Source organism: Gasterosteus aculeatus, chromosome 6, assembly GCF_964276395.1.
Source record: "Gasterosteus aculeatus chromosome 6, fGasAcu3.hap1.1, whole genome shotgun sequence".
Lineage (NCBI taxonomy): Eukaryota > Metazoa > Chordata > Actinopteri > Perciformes > Gasterosteidae > Gasterosteus > Gasterosteus aculeatus.
The window spans coordinates 19176390-19195721 of NC_135693.1; the positions used below are offsets into that span (position 1 = coordinate 19176390).

Consider the following 19332-nt stretch of genomic DNA (forward strand, 5'->3'; position numbering starts at 1 on the left):
ACAAATGAGGAAAATAATCTGCTCGCCCACAGCTGTGAGAAATGTAGCAGGTATAAAAAGTACGAAACAACTCTCTATACGTGTTACTTTCCGCATATAATTGAAGTTTCTATTATTTCTTTGCCTTTTACACCTAAAAAAAAAACTTCTGACGTTGCTGTATGAAATGTGAGCGAACGTCATTGGACTTTTCCCCTCTGTTATTATTATTAGCACCATTATTCCAGGCTGTTCTCCTCCAGCATCCTCCGCTGTGATGGAATCTACAACACCAGATTGTGTGTATTTCTAAGTAGTAATCATGAAGTAAAACCTGCACGCGCGGCCGATGGAGCAGATAAAAAACGCCTGTTCGTCCCCGTCTGAATCCAACGTAACAGTTTGTGATTTTCATTTAACGTCTGTAGCAAATGAATGAATTCCCATAAAAAAAGCTTCTCCTTCCACTGAGACAGAAGTTCCAGCGCACACACACACACACACACACACACACACACACACACACACACACACACACACACACACACACACACACACACACACACACACACACACACACAGATGGCGGAAAGAACAGAGCATCAAACACACTGAACGGAAATCAGGGACGAATCAACGAGTCTGAAGTTCCTCTGAAGCTCCACAAGTGAGCCGCTTCATCAGTCACAATTCTTCAGGGTTTCTCTTTTCCTTTAAGCTCACGGGCTGAGAAACGCTGCCCCCCCCCCTCTCGACATCGCCGTCTCTCTCTCTCTCTGTCCTCTTTCTCTCTCTCCACGTGAGAAAAAGGTGTGAAAGAAGCGACTAGATGGTGTCGGGAATAAATGACTCTCTCAAGCAGCGGATGCAGGAGCCTCAAGAGGTGACGGAGGCAGCGTAGATTTCCCTGCAGGAGCGATGAAGACTCTCTTAATGAGCTTCATCCTGAAAAGCTTCAAGCGGCAGTGGGGGAGAACATTAAAGTGCACAATGCAAAGTCGAGCAAATCGACGTGAGATTCGTTTAACTTCATTGATTTAGCTCCATGAAACTTTACCAACAGTTTAAACCCTGAAGGAAAAGCACAAACTACATCGTCATGTTTACGTCCCTCATACGATCCTGTGGGGGGGGCGAACTGTCATTTGTGGAGGTGACAATGTTTCCTGTCTTACAGAATATGGTTCGGATGATGTGCCAGAGTAGTTCCAGGGACAATAAGCGCCAATATGAAGGCAGGTCGGGGCGGGTTAGATTCTCCCAAAATGCTATTCATCGGGACGAAAACTGTTTTGATGGAAAGTCATTTCTGATCATTTCTTTTCTGGTTGTCACAAATTGGAGAATTCATGCTGGAGAGCAGACGATGCGTCAGACACGAGAGCAGCTCCTGTGGTTTTAACGCCTTAACCTGGTTTGTGCGAGCAGCTACGCAGCGGCAGCACAGGGGAAGCAGGGATGTCATTTTCGGCATCCTGCAGCCCCCTTTTTTTCAGAGCGATTGTAGGTTAAATACACGGTATTTGCATATAGATTAAAAATCAAACACAGGTATTGGAGCCGGCACACCGACTCTGGTTTCTCAGTCAAACAAAGAAATAGTGAGGGAAGAAAAACAAGAGAAAAATCCGAAGCAACGGGAGTAAACAACAAAGAGATCTTCAGACTGACGGTATTTATATCATTTCTTTAGTTTACATAACGCTTTTTGTATGAAAAGAGGCCGAACTACCTGAAAAGAGGAAGAGTCATTAATAAATGACTCCGTCTACCAAGGCCTCTAAAACACAGCTTCACAGGAACGAGGCTCCATCTCCACCAGCTCCCCTTCTTCACGCAGTCACCTCTCACAGGGGGGGGGGGGGGGGCATTGTGTCTCTGTGGTGTCAGAAGATGGACCATGTCCAATGCGTCTCCAGGCTCTTCCAGGTAACACCAACGCGGACAGCGTGGTCCTGCACAAGCTGCAGCATCCCGTGATCGCTCGCCACCTCCGCCTCCTGCCGCTGGACTGGAACCCTCGCGGCCGGATCGGACTCAGACTGGAGACCTACGGGTGCTCTTACGGTCAGTTTGGACCTTTACTCAATCCTCCGTTTGCAGATGTAATAATCCTCCCTGTCACATTTGTGCAATATGTCCTCTAATTGGAGAAGAGGCAGCGGATGAGCTTTGATTAGAAATGAGCCACTGGAGTGATAAAAGAAAAACAGAACCAGCATGAGAGGAGAGGCAGCGAGGGCAGAGGAGGCAGGAGAGGACACAGGAGAGGAGACGAGGCAGTAACAGAAAGCATCTTCCCGAATGTGCGTTTAATGATGGACATGATCCAAGTCACGCCAGTGAGGGAGGTTGTTCACTTCTTCTTCACACAAGAGAATAAAGAAGGAGGAAAGCAGGAGGGAATGAAATGAAATATTTTGCCTCTCTAGTGTGACAGTAAATTATCTTTGCAAACGTGTTGCTGCTAAAAAAAAAAAAAACGCGTGACCCGAATGCTTGTGAAACTTTTGGGGCAAACCTCTCATCTTTGACTTTTGACAAATTTAAATTGAGGGTTGTTCTGTTTCCAGCAGAAGACGCATCGGATGCAGAAAATGATTAATCTGGGCCGAGGTTTCTAATTTGATGGTCCGGTAGCGACGCAGCAGGGCGGGTGTCTGAGGCGCAGCGTTAATAAGAATTATTATCAAGTGTATTATTTTACTTCAGCGGCTGCGCCGTCTACAATCTGCTCACATTCAGAGGTTTCAACTGTTAGCTTCTTCATAGAGTCTCCACAGGTCGGTGGTGCTTCCTCAATAACCTTCTTTCTTACATTTTGTTGAAGGGTCATTAGAGGAAGATGTAAGACGCGTGATTCAGATTCTTTTCCTTTCAGGCTCCCACGTGGTGAGCCTCGGCGGCCGCGGCGGCCTCCTCTTCAGGCTGAGCCCGGGGCCGAGGCGGACGTCCGGGGCGAGCGTCTCCCTGACCTTCAAGACCCTGAGGAACTCCGGGGTGCTCCTCCGGGCCGAGGGCCGCAGCGAGCACGGCCTCGTCCTGCAGCTGGAGGAAGGAAAGCTGCTGCTGCTCCTCAGAAAAGGTACGGCGGTGAAACCACCTGACGAGGCGTCCGAGCCTGAAGGTCACAGCGTGACCCCCCCGACCTCCTGCTTATGCAGCTTTTATCTATTTGAATAATTGAATCGTGGATCGCTTGTGATGCATGTCGGCGTGCGAGGGGGGTCGTGCTTTTTACCTGCGTTAGCTGCTGACCCTCAGAGGCCTGGTGACATCACGTATCGAGGCGGCTAACAGGAGACCCTCAGTACGCCTCTGTTAGTTTGAATGAATAAACCTGGCTCATTGAAACGTAGGCGCCAGCTCACCAAAGCGTCCCATTTCCTCTCCGCCGCGCATTCATCAAAACGTCAAACATCAAAACATCAATCACGTCTCGCAATTGAGCCCTTAAGCTCTGGAATATTTAGTGGGCGTGAACACGCGGAGGGATCGATGGCGGCTCATCTCGTGGCCTGTGGCCGAGCTTCATCCAAATGAAGAAGACTGGATGTGACTGGGGAAAAAAAGGAAATTTAGTTTCTGGTTCCTGGAGACAGAAAATCTGAAATGCAGCTTTTTTTCTCTCTTATGTTCCCAAACTGGGGAACATTTTACCCCAAAAACATGAGCAGGATTTGCATGTCTATTCCACCAAACCTTTATTTAGTCAAATAACCTTTGATGTAATGAAACACATCATTGTCTGTTTTTTTCTGTTGAAATCGTTTTATTACATAACAGACATGCTTTGTGCTATTATTGATTATTATATCATTAAGAGGAAATCCCTTTAAGTCTTTATGAAATGTGCTTTAGAGAAAGAGCAAAGAGCAAAACCTGTCAATCACAGTAAGCCCCGCCCCTAAAGCATCCCCTGCTTTATGGTCTGTTTTACTCTAAATGGACCCTCATTCACTAAATGAAGGTCATGCTAAAGAAGACTTGAAACTAGATTGAGAGCGTAAGCTCTTGTTTAATGAGGGAGTAAGTCGAGCAGAGGCGTCTTTAGAGAGAAGCATTCCCTTCTCTCTTCAGAGCCACCGGTGGAAAGAAGGCCGATCTGGGAATGGTGACTGATGACTGAACGGCCTCTCGGCCGCTTTCTCTCAACTCCGTTTTTTCAACCGCACGGACAGCGTCTTCAAACAACGTCTGATTCATATTTGATGAGCGAGTGCTTCTCGCCGCGTCCTCGCCTCCTTCTCTGGAGGACGGGCAGCGTTTGCTCTCATTTATTCATGGCCCTTCCACCTCTCCGTCCGCTCCCGTCGGTGTTAACCACGTGTTATTGCCTCCTCTGGTCTCCTCTCGCTTCACACCGGGATGTGATCCCTAACTGGGAACGGCACCAGTTCAGAGACCCAGGAGGCGGGCCGGGCGCCGTACATGACGAGGGCGCAGAGGATGCTGCTGGAGACAAAGCCATGAAGATAACCATGAGAGAACAAGTATTCCCGACTTAGACAATATACATAGGATCACGAGACTGTCTATTGGTAAGTATGTAGCACACAAGTGTCAAACTCAAGGCCAAGTCCGGCCCCCCCGGAGGTCATAATGCATAAATTGCAGTTCTATAAAAGTAGCTGCTGTTCCCAATCAGTCCACTGGGGGTCGCGCCCTGTGAGTGAGCGCATGCCTTAGGACCAGGGGGACCAGGTCCTTCACCAACGCCGCGCCGGTAGATCACCTGCCATCCCGTCAGGTGACCACGCATGCGCGATGGCTCCCGGTGTGCAGCGCTGTTTGGTTGCCGTTACCGCTCGTAATTATTATTATTCCCTCCGTTAGACCTTAGAGCACGGCGTCACTGCAGGCAGCAGCGCTTTAGTTATCACCTCATTACTGACACAGAGATAAAGATTGCAAATTGAATTATTTATAAAATTATTTTTAAATATGCAAACGAGAAATAACACACAGACACAATGTAAAATAATCCCCTGAATTTATCTTTGTTGTTTTCCTTCCACCGGTCTGAAATAAAACACGTTTACGAAGCCCAATCTAAAAAACATTCTTCTTCTTCTTCACCCCCCCCCACATCATCTCCTCCCTCTTCTCCCCCGTCCTTCCTTCCCAGGCCGGACTGCCTCTCCTGACGGCCGGCGCCTGGTGTCCCTGGGCAGCCTGCTGGACGACCAGCACTGGCACCACGTCTCCATGGAGCTCGCCGTGGACGGCCTCAACCTCACCGTGGACGGCAGCTCGCTGTGGGTGCGGCTCCCACCCAGGCTCGCCCACTGGGACCACCAGCAGGTGAGCGTGGGAGCGGGCCGCGGCCCCCGGCGGGCGGTCGGGGGGAGCGGACATTTCCACGGCTGTTTGGAGAACCTGGTTTACAACGGGGTGAACCTGCTGGAGCTGGCTGAGAAGAAGGACCAGCGGGTCACTGCGGAGGTAAACTGGCTCAGGATCAGCTGATCAGCTCGTTATCGTGTTTTCCCTTCTGAAAGAACTCCCCCCCTCACCCCCTTCTCCTCCCCCTCCTCCCCCCTCTGCATCCTCCTCAGGGCGACGTGACCTTTTCCTGTGCCGAGCCCGTCCCCGTTGCCATGACGTTCACCAGCGCCCAGAGCTTCCTCCGGTTGCCCCCGGCGACGGAAGCCCCGCCGTCGACTCGCACGTCGGCGGGCCTTCAGTTCCGGACTTGGAACGAGGCGGGGCTTCTGCTGACCTTCGACCTCCCGGAGCAAGAGGGTGCGGCGTGGTTGTACCTGAGCGGAGCCAGACTCCACCTGCGGATCCACAAGGCCGGCAGGGCGCCGCTGGAGCTCAGCGCCGGTCAGCGAGCCGAACCTCCACGCGATGCCCTCAGACGGTCCGAGTGTCTTTCTGTGCGTCACGCCGCTTGCTTTTGCGCGTCCTCAGGCTCCGCCCTCGACGACGGTCAGTGGCACTCTGCGGAGCTGACCTCCAGACGGGGGCATCTGTCCGTCTCCGTGGACGGAGGTGAAGGAGCCACAGCTCACGCCAGTCCTCCGTTCCTCGTCGCCATGGGGGGGCAGCTGTTCTTCGGCGGTAAGCGGGGCGTCCGCGTGGTGAAAGAAAACAGCGGTTTGCTGCAGACTTTGTGAGGTGCGTCCGTTGCGTGCAGGTTGCCCCGCTGAGGGGGGCCGCCAGGACTGCGTGAACCCCTTCAAGGCCTTCCAGGGATGCATGCGCCTGCTGACTGTGCACAACCAGCCGGTGGACCCGATCCCGCTGCAGCAGAGGCTGATGGGAAACTACAGTCACCTCCAGATCGACATGTGTGGCATCTTGGACAGGTCAGATTTTTTATATTTCTTACCAAATCGTGTTATAAAGTACCAGAAGAGAGGGTCACGCGAGGATTATTGGACACCTCGGATTGGATACAGAGGGAAATATCAGCAACAGTCTCCCAGAATGTCTCCGCTCTGAGAAAACAATCGGGTTCTTGTTGTGTCGGGATACAGAGGTGGCTTTTCTCTCTTCGGAATGTGATTTATTTGTGGTGAGGAGCAGCTCCGGAGGAGTTTGGCTGCGTGCCTCAGCGTGGGTTCAGTGGATGGAGTCTTCTTCGCTGCCCTCTCGGCTTTCTGCTGTTCACACGGTTTCTGCCAAATGACCGTGAGGATGATCTCACGCCTGCTTATGTTCATCTTTTGTCTTCTGATTCCGACCCTCAGGGAAAAGCAACGTAAAAGTGCTACGAATAACATCCAGGACTGAATAGCGAGGCGAGTCTCCTAAACCGGCATTAGAAACACCAAACGAGGCCGGTGGTACATGATGTCTTTGATTAGAGGCCTTCACACACCTGGAGCAGGACGGATTAATGGCGAAAAAATGCAAAATACTGAAATGTTCTCGTGTTTGAGCAACAAGCTGCTATCAGAACAAGACGTTGATTTATGCTGCTTACAGCCGCCCTCGTCCGACCTCCTGCTCACCGAGCTTGGGGGGACTTCGGGGAACAAAGAGGGTCCGCCAGGTGCGTTTGTGCACACGTGCAGATAAGCGACGCAATGGACAATGAACAATTCACCGGCAGAATTTAAAATGCAAAAAAGTACCCACCTGCCTCCATCCCTGCTGAGTCCTCGTAGAGGAAAAAGGAAAGCAGAGGAATTAAAAAACAAACTTAACCATCTGAGAAGCCGGCTGAGCAAGACGTTTTTTCCCAAAAGTGAGTTTCCCGAACTGTGAGATTAGAAATACTGCTCTCTCTCTGTCTGTCTGTCTGTCTCTCTGTCTGTCTGTCTGTCTCTCTGTCTGTCTGTCTGTCTGTCTGTCTGTCTGTCTGTCTGTCTGTCGGTCTGTCTCTCTGTCTGTCTGTCTGTCTGTCTGTCTGTCTCTCTCTCTTATGCAAACATTAGGGACAACCGAACAACCGGGCTGCTTATTTGATGAGCTCCATGTTTCCTCCCACACAGTCAGGTCTTGTGCACAGAGGGAAACACACGTGACCTGAATGTGTTCACAAAGCTTTGCCCCCTCAAGTTCTGTCAGAACGAGGAAGCCGTGCCGTCGCCAGTGGGCATCACGGTGGTAAAAGTCTGAAGGAGCCTTCAGAGATCAAACTCAGCGGCGAGTTTGAGACGTTGAGTCAATGAACCAGCTTCTATCGACTCTGATCGCAGATCACTAGAACTTAAGTGGGTGGTTTTTTTTTTGCTGTTTTACCGCGTGAGTGGAACCTGAACGCTGATGTTAAGCAGGTTGACCCGGATGATCAAGGCGTCTCCCCCCCCTTCTCCCCTCTTCTCCCTCCCTCTCAGGTGCTCTCAGAGTCACTGCGAGCACGGAGGCAGCTGCCGTCAGTCATGGAGCAGCTTCCACTGCAACTGCTCCGGCACCGGCTACAGCGGAGCCACCTGCCACAGCTGTAAGCCCGACACGCTCTGTGCGTGTGTGTGTGTCTGTGTGTGTGTGTGTGTGTGTTCACTTGTTGCCTGTAATGACCTGACATCTTTTGATGTGTACAGTGATGATGATGATGATGATGCGTCTCTTCCTCCCCAGCGATATACGAGCAGTCCTGTGAGGCGTACAAGCACCGGGGCAACGCGTCGGGTTATTATCACATCGACGTGGACGGCAGCGGCCCCATCAGAGCGCGGCTGATGTACTGCAACATGACAGGTGGGGCTGCAACACACACATCAGAGACCCGCCCCCTCGACCCCCGACCCCCCCCCGACCCCACCGACCTTCCCTCAAATAAAGGGTTTGCTTCACGATCCCACAGAGGACCACACCTGGACGGTGATCCAGCACAACAACACGGCCCTGACGAGGGTCCGGCCGGCGCCGGGCGGGGGGCGCATCTCCGCCCACTTTGCGTACGCGTCTGACGAGGAGCAGCTGGCGGCCGTCATCGGCCAATCGGAGCGCTGCGAGCAGGAACTGAGCTACGACTGCAGGAAGTCCCGCCTGCTCAACACGGCGGGTAAAGACGTCCCGCGAGGTCGTGTCCTATCAAAGCGTCTGATAAAATAACAGCAAATATTGATCTTGATGCCTCTCTAAAGGGACAAGTATTAAAGGACTAACCGGCCTGGGGGGGGGGGGGTGTTGCAGACGGCCCTCTGCTCAGCTGGTGGGTAGGGGGTCCCGGTGACGGACAGGTGCAGACTTATTGGGGCGGAGCCCCGCCGGGCAGCCAGCGGTGTTCCTGCGGCCTGCAGGAGAACTGCGTGGACCCCCGGCACGCCTGCAACTGTGACGCCGACCGCAGCGAATGGTACTGTGTCGCTCAGGATTACGCCGCTTTCATATCGGATTATTACCGCTGTGAAACTTTCATTCTGGTTTAGATCAAAAATAAAACAAAATAATAATCCTTTTTTTTTCTTCATACTTGATATTTCACTTTATTCTTCTCATCCTTCCTCTTCTCGTTGTAAAAGTTTATCTTTTTCCGCCCTGTTTCTCGGCTTCCTCCTTCAAAGCTTTCTTCTTCTGTCTTCTCCCCCCCCCCCTCCTGTCCAGGGCCAAGGACTCAGGCCTGCTGACCCACAAGGAGACCCTCCCTGTGAGGTCTCTGGTGCTGGGGGACGTCCAGAGGTCCGATTCAGAAGGCGCCTACAGGGTCGGGCCTCTCCGTTGTCATGGAGACAGTAAGCCCAACGTCCCCTTTAGAACTACGTAATACAAGTGACATTAGTTAGTCACATTGAGGTGAATTCCACAGTAATGACTGAGCGGCTTTTGGTTTATTCACAGAAAACGTCTGGAACGCTGCACTTTTCGACCAGGAGACGTCTTACCTCCACTTCCCCACCTTCCACGGCGAGCTGAGCGCCGACATCTCCTTCCTGTTTAAGACCTCTTCGTCCTCCGGCGTCTTCCTGGAAAACCTGGGCATCAAAGACTTCATTCGCATCGAGCTCCGCTGTGAGTAAAGACCTTTAAGTTTGTACAGTAGTTTGATTGTAAAATCTTTCAAAGCCATAAAATTACACAGAAATCACGGCACATCTTTGTTATATATGTAATATGTTTTAGAATATTTGTAATAAGTCATAAGTCATGTTCCTGCAGTTATTTGGTGACTTCAGGCATAAAAACCCACTGAGTGTATCCGACTGTTTCATCAAGGAGCTTCTTGTCATGTGAAAATAAAAACACAACAACCGACAATTATCTCCGTGGCTGCAGTTGAGGTGACCGGGAGGTATTATTATAACCGGTTGCCGTGACAACCGCCCCTTCGGTGAGAGAAGAACAAGTAAGGCGAGAGAGTTTGAGAAGATGAGAAGCCCTCGTTACACTCCTGCAGTCACGACGAGACTGTTTCCCTTTTTCATTTTTCTCTCATTTCTCATTTTGGAAAATGAACCGAGCGCTGAACCGGACGAACGCTTTGCCGAGTCGTCCAGTGAGCCTCGCCTGTCTCCCTCCCCCGACTCAGCTTCCACCGAGGTGCTCTTCTCCTTCGACGTGGGCGACGGCCCGACGGAGGTCGCCGTGACGACCGGCTTCCCGCTCGACGACGACAGGTGGCACCGCGTGCGCGCCGAGCGCAACGTCAGGGCGGCGTCGCTCCGCCTCGACGAGCTGCCCGCCGCCACGAGGGAGGCGCCCGCCGACGGGCACGTCCACCTGCAGCTCAACAGCCAGCTGTTCATAGGTGTGTGTGTCTGATCTTCTGGACCTTTCCTGCAGGTCAGACTTCCATGAGAAGAGTGTTCTGTCAAAACCTTCCATCCTGGTCCACGTCTCCAGGGAACGAATCGCTACCACGTCTCTGGTCATTTACTCTTAATCTGACACCTCAGCAATTTACGCATGCCGTCATTCTTCCCGGCTCACGATTCAGTCGGATTGACGGCTCGCCAGCTTCCGGATATGAACAATCATGGTGCTCTCACCTTGAATATTTTACCTGCTGCTGTGCGTTTCACTGAGTTTCATCAGCTCATCACTTTAAATAATTCAGCGTGAGGGAATGTTGACACATCTTTGTCCCCCCGAGGTGCAGAGTGTGTTCAGCTGTTTGTTACAAAATCAGATATCAGTCTCTGTCCGGATCACAGAGACGATGAGATTTGCCTTCCCATTCGTTTCGTCACATCTGCGGTTTGATAAACTTCATCCTTCTGCATTTCTGCAGACAGAAGAAAGTTGTATTTGTTATATTGTATATGCTTGTTTCTCGCATATCATCATTCAGAAATGAGCCGAAGCTGGCGGCTGCCTGCAAAGAATGGAAATGCATTAACAAGCTCGACAAGTTGTCAACCGCAGCATAAAGTAGTGATGATTTGTAGCTGCAATGTAGAAAATCACACATTTGGATCAGTAATGAAAAGCTTGATCCACACCTCAGACAATCAATTCATTTCATTTATCAAAAGGAAATGAGTCCGCAACGGTGAAACAACAGAAGACAGAGGTATTAAGTTATTCTTATTTGTGTAATTGAATGAGTTTATTGGCCGAATCGAGTCGCATCAGCAGCAGAATCCCGTGTCTTCCCTCCAGGCGGCACCGCGTCCAGGCAGAGGGGCTTTCGGGGCTGCATGCGCTCCCTGCAGCTGAACGGGGTCCCCCTGGACCTGGAGGCGAGGGCCAGGATCACGCCCGGGGTGCAGGCGGGGTGCCCGGGCCACTGCAGCAGCTACGGCTCGCTCTGCCAGAACCGCGGCCGCTGCGTGGAGAGAACCAGCAGCTTCTCCTGCGACTGCAGCTCGTCCGCTCACACCGGCGCCTTCTGCGACAGAGGTGCTCCACCTGCACCACCCGCATATTCTACATTATATATATATATATATTATACAACATGTTGTACTGGAGATGTTTTCCTGTGATGATGATGGCAAACACAAAAGTTAACTCACTGCAATAAGATTATCTCAGCATTTAACCATTGATTTAGTGCAGAGGGTCAGTTATTTTTGCGTTTTTAAATTATGCTTAAATATAAGAGCCGTGTGCCGATTTTTGTCAGACCACACACCTGCACTTTCTGATGCTTAAGTTCTCCCTGGAGCGTTGAGTCCTCACGTCAGCAGTAACACACACGATTTATGCAATAATTAACAGCTGTGTTGTCTGTCGCACGCTTTCAGCGACGGGGGATCACATCCCACACAGAGGAGATTTAATTAGCAGTCACATTTTGCATCGTTCTTTTCACCTGGCAATGTTTTTTGTGGTACCACGACCTCAATTAATTATGGGTTGTCACTGCCGCATTTACAAATCTATATTTACCCATATTCCAATGTGAGGCATGGTGTCCCTGCAAAGCCAAAACTAAAATCTCCCTAAAAGCACATCCTGCGTGAAGAAGAATGAAGCGTCTCCTCCCTTTTCCTCCCGCAGAGGTTTCAGCCAGCTTCAAGTCGGAGACATCCGTCAGCTACGCCTTCAACGAGCTGGACCGGGGCAGCGACGGCTCCCCGTCCCCCACCGTCTCCTCCGACCTGGATCTGAGAGCGGAGGACCTCTCCCTGAGCTTCAGGAGCCTCCAGAGTCCAGCCCTGCTCCTCTTCGTGGGCTCCTCCCGCAGAGAGTACCTGGCTCTGCTGCTCAACCGGCACGGTGAGGGAGGCTTCACTTCCCCTCAAATGGATTTCATTGGCTGGCCCTGAATGTTTCAGTGTTTATGGCGCATGGTGCATGCATATTCCCTGTTTTTCTATCTAGATTTAGATTATCTAGTTGCAGCATCATGTGCATAACAAAAGTTGACTTTGCAGTTACAAATGGAGTTACATCCAACATCAGAGCACCAACTTTCTGATACCAGTATCCGAATATCTCCCCTCTATCAATTCAAAGTGTGTTTTTGGGGATTGACACAATATGCAAAACATACCCAAATATATAATACATAATACAATAAAAAACGTTTTTGACGTGTAAAAATGTTTGACTTTCAACGTTTGTTTTGCTTAGTTGATACAATAAATTTATCCTCACTTTATCCTCTTATCTGTCAGATAAAGTGCTCAGAGTTGAGACTTTGTGCCTGTAAGGATCATCCATGAATCCTTCTTTTCTTCTAATGTCAGCTTCTCCTCTTGCTGCTTCTGTTCTCGCTTCATTCAACAACATCCGTGTTGAATCAGACGAAAGGCGAGTGGGAACATTTGACTTAAAAAAAGAGGCGGCTGATAAAGGTTCCTTTGTGGTGATTGAACACTGTGACATTTTTTAAGATCTACATCTTCAGTGCAACAGAAAATAATTTGCCTTCCTTATCTTTTAAAGATCACCCGGGTCGTTTTCATCCATCTAGATGTGAAAGTTACAACAGGTCTGTAATCACTGATGTCAGTGATTACAGACCTGAAAGCAAAACATTCAGAGGCAAACAAACACCAACACCAATAAATACCATGGAACACATTATTTTCAATGCATTGTTTTCTTGTATTAAACAAGAGGGTTTGAGGTTGTTTTTTAGCAGCTTATTCTAATTTCAGTGCTCATTCAATTTCATGCTTTAACAGTTCATTCACTGAATCCAATTCATCGATTCCTCCTTGTGCTTGAAAATGAGCGTACGGAGCATAACTGCACAGGGCGGACCGGGGGTTGTTACACTATGTTGTTACGCTACATTGTTACGCTACATTGTTACGCTACATTGTTACGCTACATTGTTACACTACGTTGTTACACTACGTTGTTACGCTACATTGTTACGCTACATTGTTACGCTACATTGTTACGCTACATTGTTACGCTACATTGTTACGCTACGTTGTTACACTACGTTGTTACGCTACATTGTTACGCTACATTGTTACGCTACATTGTTACACTACAATGTTACACTACGTTGTTACACTACGTTGTTACACTACATTGTTACGCTACGTTGTTACACTACGTTGTTACTCTACATTGTTACACTACGTTGTTACGCTACGTTGTTACGCTACATTGTTACGCTACATTGTTACGCTACGTTGTTACACTACGTTGTTACTCTACATTGTTACACTACGTTGTTACGCTACGTTGTTACGCTACATTGTTACGCTACATTGTTACGCTACGTTGTTACACTACGTTGTTACTCTACATTGTTACACTACATTGTTACGCTACGTTGTTACACTACGTTGTTACTCTACATTGTTACACTACGTTGTTACGCTACGTTGTTACGCTACGTTGTTACGCTACGTTGTTACGCTACGTTGTTACGCTACGTTGTTACGCTTAATTGTTTTGCCATGTTGCGTAGTTACATAAGTAAGCTACATTATTAAGTTACATCGCAGTGTTACATTGCAGCGTTTCACCGTTCGGTTACATTGATCTGTTAATTTGTTAAATTGTTAGGTTAAATTGTTTTTTACGTTTGTTGTTACGTTACTTTGTTTTGCCGTGTTGCGTAGTTACATCATTACGTGATATTGTTAAATTACATCGTTACACTAAATCATGCGTTATATTGTTTTGTTATCTTACTTTACATCGTTAGGTTAACTTGGTACGTTATATATTTTGTTTTGTCACGTTGCCTTGTTTCTTTACATCGTTACAGATGAGCAACTTTTCTAAGATAAAGATGTCGTCTTCATTTTTGAGTGAAAGCTGAATAGTATGAACCACGCTAACCGTATCTCATCCTCAGATTCCGTTTGTCTTCTTGTGGCGTCTGTAAGAAGAGAGAACTAAAAAGTAGTGATATGAAGAAACAGGTCACCTCGTGTGACCCGTGGTCATTGTGGCGTGAACACACTGTGCAGCTTTCTCTCACTCTTCTTCTCTAACGAGTGAGATACAAAGTGTTAAAAGTGCTGATTATAAATAATGCATTATTTATAGCTTACATAGAAAACTCTATGTAAGCTATAAATGGCCTGAGGACTTCATGCTTCACAATTAGTCCAAAGTTATGCTTTTATGAATTCCCACAATGTATTAATGTGGACAAGTTATTATCCATTTGCTCTGTAAAATGGAAAATAAGCTTTTCTATGTGTCTTATCATCCACACAGCCTGCAGACATTACATGGTGAATGCAATGAAATAACCCTTTTTTTCAATGACATGAACATTATGTAAATTAACTTCAGTCTGTTTATCATTGCCGGCAGTATTTGGCCCTAATGTTAAATTATTTCTGGGTTTATTGTTCAGCTGCTTTGACCCTGAAACATCGAGACGTCCCTTGAGACCCTTTTTGTGCGTAGACGATGGGTAGAAAAGAAAATTTCACTGGTTCAGTTTAAAAGCATTGTATCATTTATTAAACTTCAACATTGATTTTAGAAGTTAAAATCTTTAATATGTTCACACTGAATGATAACCATCAGGTAGTTGTATTGCTACGTAATTTGCTATTCGGTCATTTGCTGATAATGTGCAGACATGCTGGAGGTGAGATACCGTCTGGACAGCAGCAGAGCCGCTGACGTCCTGAGAAGCAAAGTGACGAACCTCGCCGACGGACGGCTCCACGCCGTCGTGGTCAGCAGGCGGGCCGCCGCCGCCTGGGTGCAGGTAACGTACAATACATTCCGCTGTTCCCAGCAGCCTCAGCGGGGCGGCAGGTGATGAAAGCTGAGCCAGCAGTTAGATTAAAATAGGCTCTTTTCCAAACCCTATGCGCGTTTTTACCCAAACCATCCTGGAGTTTACGTTGAAAAGACACAAAGGCTGGAGGAGAACCAGCACAAGAGTCTGGAGCGTCTTCACCGTCTCTCATACTCTCATGTTTGGTCCCGTTGGAACGATGGACGGGGTTTCCACCCGTTGTATATATATAATACTTATTGCATTATTTTGCTCATTTTGTGTATCAGTCTTCAAACACGTTTCAAGTTGTGCAATTGTGTAAAAAGTGTAAAACATTGAAAATTACCAATATGTTCACTACAAAGATCATTCTTTTTCCCTTGAAGCAGCTACAAAGCAGCAATGTGGATTTTGAAATCTTATTTTGATCTAATTTTTTTTACCAGATTGACCAGAACAGCAAAGAGGACTTCAACCTGACGTCGGATGTAGAATTCAACGGCGTCCGGTCGCTGGTTCTCGGCAGGGTGCACGGTAGGTGAGCCTGAAGAACCCAACGAGGGACTGAAACCTTCATCACGATGATGGGAAGTCCAGGCCGTGTAATGGGCACAGGACCAACATAGAAATGAAAGCAAATACCGGGAAGTCTTAGGTCAGGATCAGTTTATCGCCTGGTGACGGGACCATGGACGCTGGACGGATCCCGCGTGTAACACGCGGTCTGTGACGCCCCTTCGTCTTTCATCCGCAGCCATTGATATCCAGCATGACGCGTGCACGTACCCTTTGTCTCCAGACTCTGCCGAGTTGGACCCGGGGCTGTCCCGGCTGGCCTCTCTGGGTTTCACCGGCTGCCTGTCTGGCGTGCTCTTTAACTCCGTCAGCCCTCTGAAGGCGGCCCTGCTCCACCCGGACACCAGCCCCGTCGTGGTCACCGGCCCACTGGTCCAGTCCATTTGTGGCTCCACCTCCGCCGATCCCCACGCGGCAGGAACCAGACACCACCTGTCAGGTCAGAGGACACGCTCGGTGCTCTTTCAAATGTCTCATATGTTTAATAAATGAAGTCAACATTTGGGTTTTAGTAAAGTCTTACTGCAAGCGAAGCGCCCACCTCCTCCCAGGACATTAATAAATATTACTGGGGTTAGCGTCTCTGTGTGGGTGTTACGTCAGAGAACATTGCAACAGGGCCGTTGGGATCACAACACGGGGTAATTTATTCAGTTATCGTATCTTTCCCCAATGCTCACAATGTCTCTTTGCTTCTCATCTGCTCACCTCCATGTCTTCGTCCTCCTCTTCGTCTCTCTTCGCTTGCGTTCGACCTCTCTGCTCTTTCCTTTGTGCCTTCACCTCCGCGCCGCCTGTCCCTTCCGCTCTGTGTCTCTGCTGCAGGCCAGTCTGGATCAGTGGGAACGGGTCAGCCTGTGGAGAACGCCGTCAGGAGGGACTCCGCTCTGATTGGAGGTTCCGTACCGGCGCTGTTTCTCACTGTAACCTTTGGCCATTTCCTTCAACCGTGTCTCCAAAACTTTCTGGTTTTGTCCCCTGCAGGACAGAAAGTGGGACAGGGACCAACAGATTTGTCTCAAAATGAAAGCGAGATGTTCATGTCCAATAATGTCCCGTAGTCCTATTGGTCCCATTTGAATAGACAACTGGCAATGACGAGGCTTCCATGTCACTACTGCGCCCGCAGTGACCTTTGACCCGTGCCCTGTGCTCTGCCTTGCAGGCGGGATAGCGGTGGCCATCTTCGTGACCGTGTCGGCGTTGGCCGTGACGGCGCGGGTGCTCTACCGGTGGAAAGGCACATGTCGGAGGCCGGCGGGGAAGACGCCGAAGCCCGACAACGGCAACGGCGGCGCCGGCTCGCGCGGCGGCCCGGGTGAGAACCAGAGGGAGTATTTTATTTAGGAGGTTTGGACGCGGACAGAGACGGAGACGCAGCGTCGAGCCTCCGTGCTTCACGTTCAAAAAGCAGACTCTGCTCCGGCGGAGGCCGAGCATCAGAACTCTTCTCCTGAGGCTGAACGAGGCTGCGCGTCCAAACGGGCGCTTTGTGACGCGTCAGCGCTGCCTGGAGGAGAGCAGCTGTAAATATACAAAGACGCAGCACTTTGGTATTAGACTTTAAGTCAATCGGTCCTTTCCTGCGTCCCGCTGAAGCGGTCGGACGAGGAACTGTGTTTTTGTATGTGGTGGGTTTTGTTGCTATGAAAGTTAAAAAGCGGCGAGGTGATTTAAATACATTTGTCCGATGAGGATAATGGATGTTTGGTGTTTCGAGTGATTGACTCGATTTAATTGGTTGTTTGGTGTTTTTTTTGCACCTGCCGTGTTCACGTTGAACATTTTCCATCTTCTTAAAAGCTTTTGTGATTTTCTTCCATTCCATAGAAAACACCAAGCGAAGCTGAACTCTTATTTATTTCCCTCTGCTTCATTTTTTCTTCTTTCTGTCACTTTCCTGCCTCCAGCTCTCGATGTATTTCTGAACAGTAAAAGTATTGAGAAGGACCCGTTGACTGTGGACTTTCTGTTCATTACAGCAAAAACATTCCACGTGTCTTGTAACTCAGAGAGATTCACATTAAGTATAAAAACACGTGTGAAATTCATCTTGCAATAGAGAACAAATCATTTCTGCTGTTTATCAATCAAATCTAAGAACGAGACGTTTCTTTCTACCAAACAAGCACTGAACATTGAACCCGCTGACATGATGAGCTGCAGCTCGTTGGTTCAAAATGTGGTGGATTAGAAACCTCGACGTCCAAATCAATTATTTCTCTGTTCACACGCACGTTTAACATCATTTAAGCTTCCCACGGTCTCTCCTTCACAGTGTGACATTTCAAAAGACTGAAACAGGAATCTGTCTGCAGAGGACTCACTGCGTTCCATGAGTGTGTGTGTGTCAGGCAGCTCTATTTAGAGACGCATTCTTGCCTGTAACAAAGCCTCATTGAAGGGAGGACGGGTCGTAATGACGGCGGGTCTCTTCCAGCTATTATGTGACAAGGTGCTGCCATGAATCTGATTGTTACAAATATGAACCACCCAGAACTCAAACCGTCAATGCCCACATTCATGAGCCTGAAGAATCCAGTCCACGGCGGACAAACCCAGATCCTCCAGCAGAGACCAGTCCACCGTGGACAGATTGTAGTAAAATGAGATCTTTTCTAAAGGGACCCTGGTGCTCAGAGACACTATACGTATTTCCTCCATAGGGACCAATCTAATTAACACAAAATGAAAGTTCCTTTTAGTAACCAAAGTACATAAGCTTCACAGTTTATTTTGAGAAAGATGCACTTGAGCGAACCAGAGGAAGAACCTACCTCATTACAGCCCAGACATTCTGATCTAAAGACACTGGAGGAACCGAACGCTCATACTTGACTTTGAAAAAGCTTCACAAAGTCAAACCTCCAGCAGGATTATAGCGTGTTCTGTCAATGCAGCAACGCGACTCCAACATTTAATGAAGATGCTCTGGACAGAGGAGGAGATCTGCTGTGAGGTCGTGTGGCCCTACAAACATTATGTGGGCCGGATAATTAACAGCCTCCTGCTATCAGATCAGAGATCCCAGCGGCTCCACCATAAACCCGCTGATCATAAACGGCAGCACGGACCTCCGTATCGCCTCTGCATGCAGAACACCAAGGAGAATGATCTTTTTGTCCAATCATAAGTTTACTTTGAAAAGACTGCATGTTGACGGATTTTAGTTGGAAAGATAAGAGTCACTTTTTCATGAAATATTTGAACCATTGTAGGTTACGTTGGCCAGTCGGGTTATCACTCGCTATATTGTTCAATTAAATTCATGTTGGAGCTGACGTCAAGTCCTCGAGTATCGCTCCTCGTGTGCTATAGTAATCATTAATATGAATTGAGTAATATTTCATTCGATGGTCATTAATAAAACAGTGTTAGATATTGCTTCTTTCTAACAGAATTCTGTTTTTGAATTCAAATTACAAAATGTTAAACACGCACGTGTGACTGTATAACTCACTTTCTACCAGTTACACATAAAACATTCAAATTCACAGATTGCGTTGACTTGTCACACAGCGCACAACTTCCTGTGCACATTCACATCTGTTTCTGTCCTCCACAGACGTTGGGGTGGATTGAAATGTGACCGCAGCGTCTGCATCTATAAGATGTTTGTCTCACTCCGACTCACTTTGAAGCTCTTATTAGGGGTTAATTCAGCCTGCGAATAAGATACAAACTGCAGTGGATTAATCTCCAAAATGCTGCCAGCCTGTTGGGAGTATTTATGAGATTAATGCGGTTTCACTCGCATTAGGTGCTTAGCTGCATAGAAG

The 19332-nt window shown here is 48.5% G+C and overlaps 1 protein-coding gene across 3 annotated transcripts in view; it reads left to right on the plus strand.

The window, feature by feature from the left end:
- The window catches only part of LOC120820903 (contactin-associated protein-like 4), a 30172-nt gene extending 12669 nt beyond the window's left edge, over window positions 1–17503 (plus strand). Inside the window, exons 4-23 of one of the 3 annotated variants that reach the window (XM_040179138.2) lie at window positions 1899–2046; window positions 2861–3064; window positions 5108–5424; window positions 5538–5808; window positions 5896–6045; window positions 6122–6293; window positions 7770–7876; window positions 8014–8133; window positions 8240–8440; window positions 8572–8734; window positions 8983–9110; window positions 9217–9387; window positions 9905–10123; window positions 10978–11217; window positions 11821–12039; window positions 14829–14962; window positions 15424–15511; window positions 15732–15992; window positions 16379–16450; window positions 16719–17503. In XM_040179138.2, coding sequence (XP_040035072.2) covers window positions 1899–2046; window positions 2861–3064; window positions 5108–5424; window positions 5538–5808; window positions 5896–6045; window positions 6122–6293; window positions 7770–7876; window positions 8014–8133; window positions 8240–8440; window positions 8572–8734; window positions 8983–9110; window positions 9217–9387; window positions 9905–10123; window positions 10978–11217; window positions 11821–12039; window positions 14829–14962; window positions 15424–15511; window positions 15732–15992; window positions 16379–16450; window positions 16719–16900 — 3567 coding nt within the window. In that variant the 3' untranslated portion in view covers window positions 16901–17503. Of the gene's footprint in view, window positions 1–1898; window positions 2047–2860; window positions 3065–5107; window positions 5425–5537; window positions 6046–6121; window positions 6294–7769; window positions 7877–8013; window positions 8134–8239; window positions 8441–8571; window positions 8735–8982; window positions 9111–9216; window positions 9388–9904; window positions 10124–10977; window positions 11218–11820; window positions 12040–14828; window positions 14963–15423; window positions 15512–15731; window positions 15993–16378; window positions 16451–16718 lie in introns of all 3 variants that reach the window. The other 2 variants (XM_040179140.2, XM_078104240.1) reach the window with 2 other exon arrangements.
- The last annotated feature ends 1829 nt before the right edge of the window (window positions 17504–19332 follow it).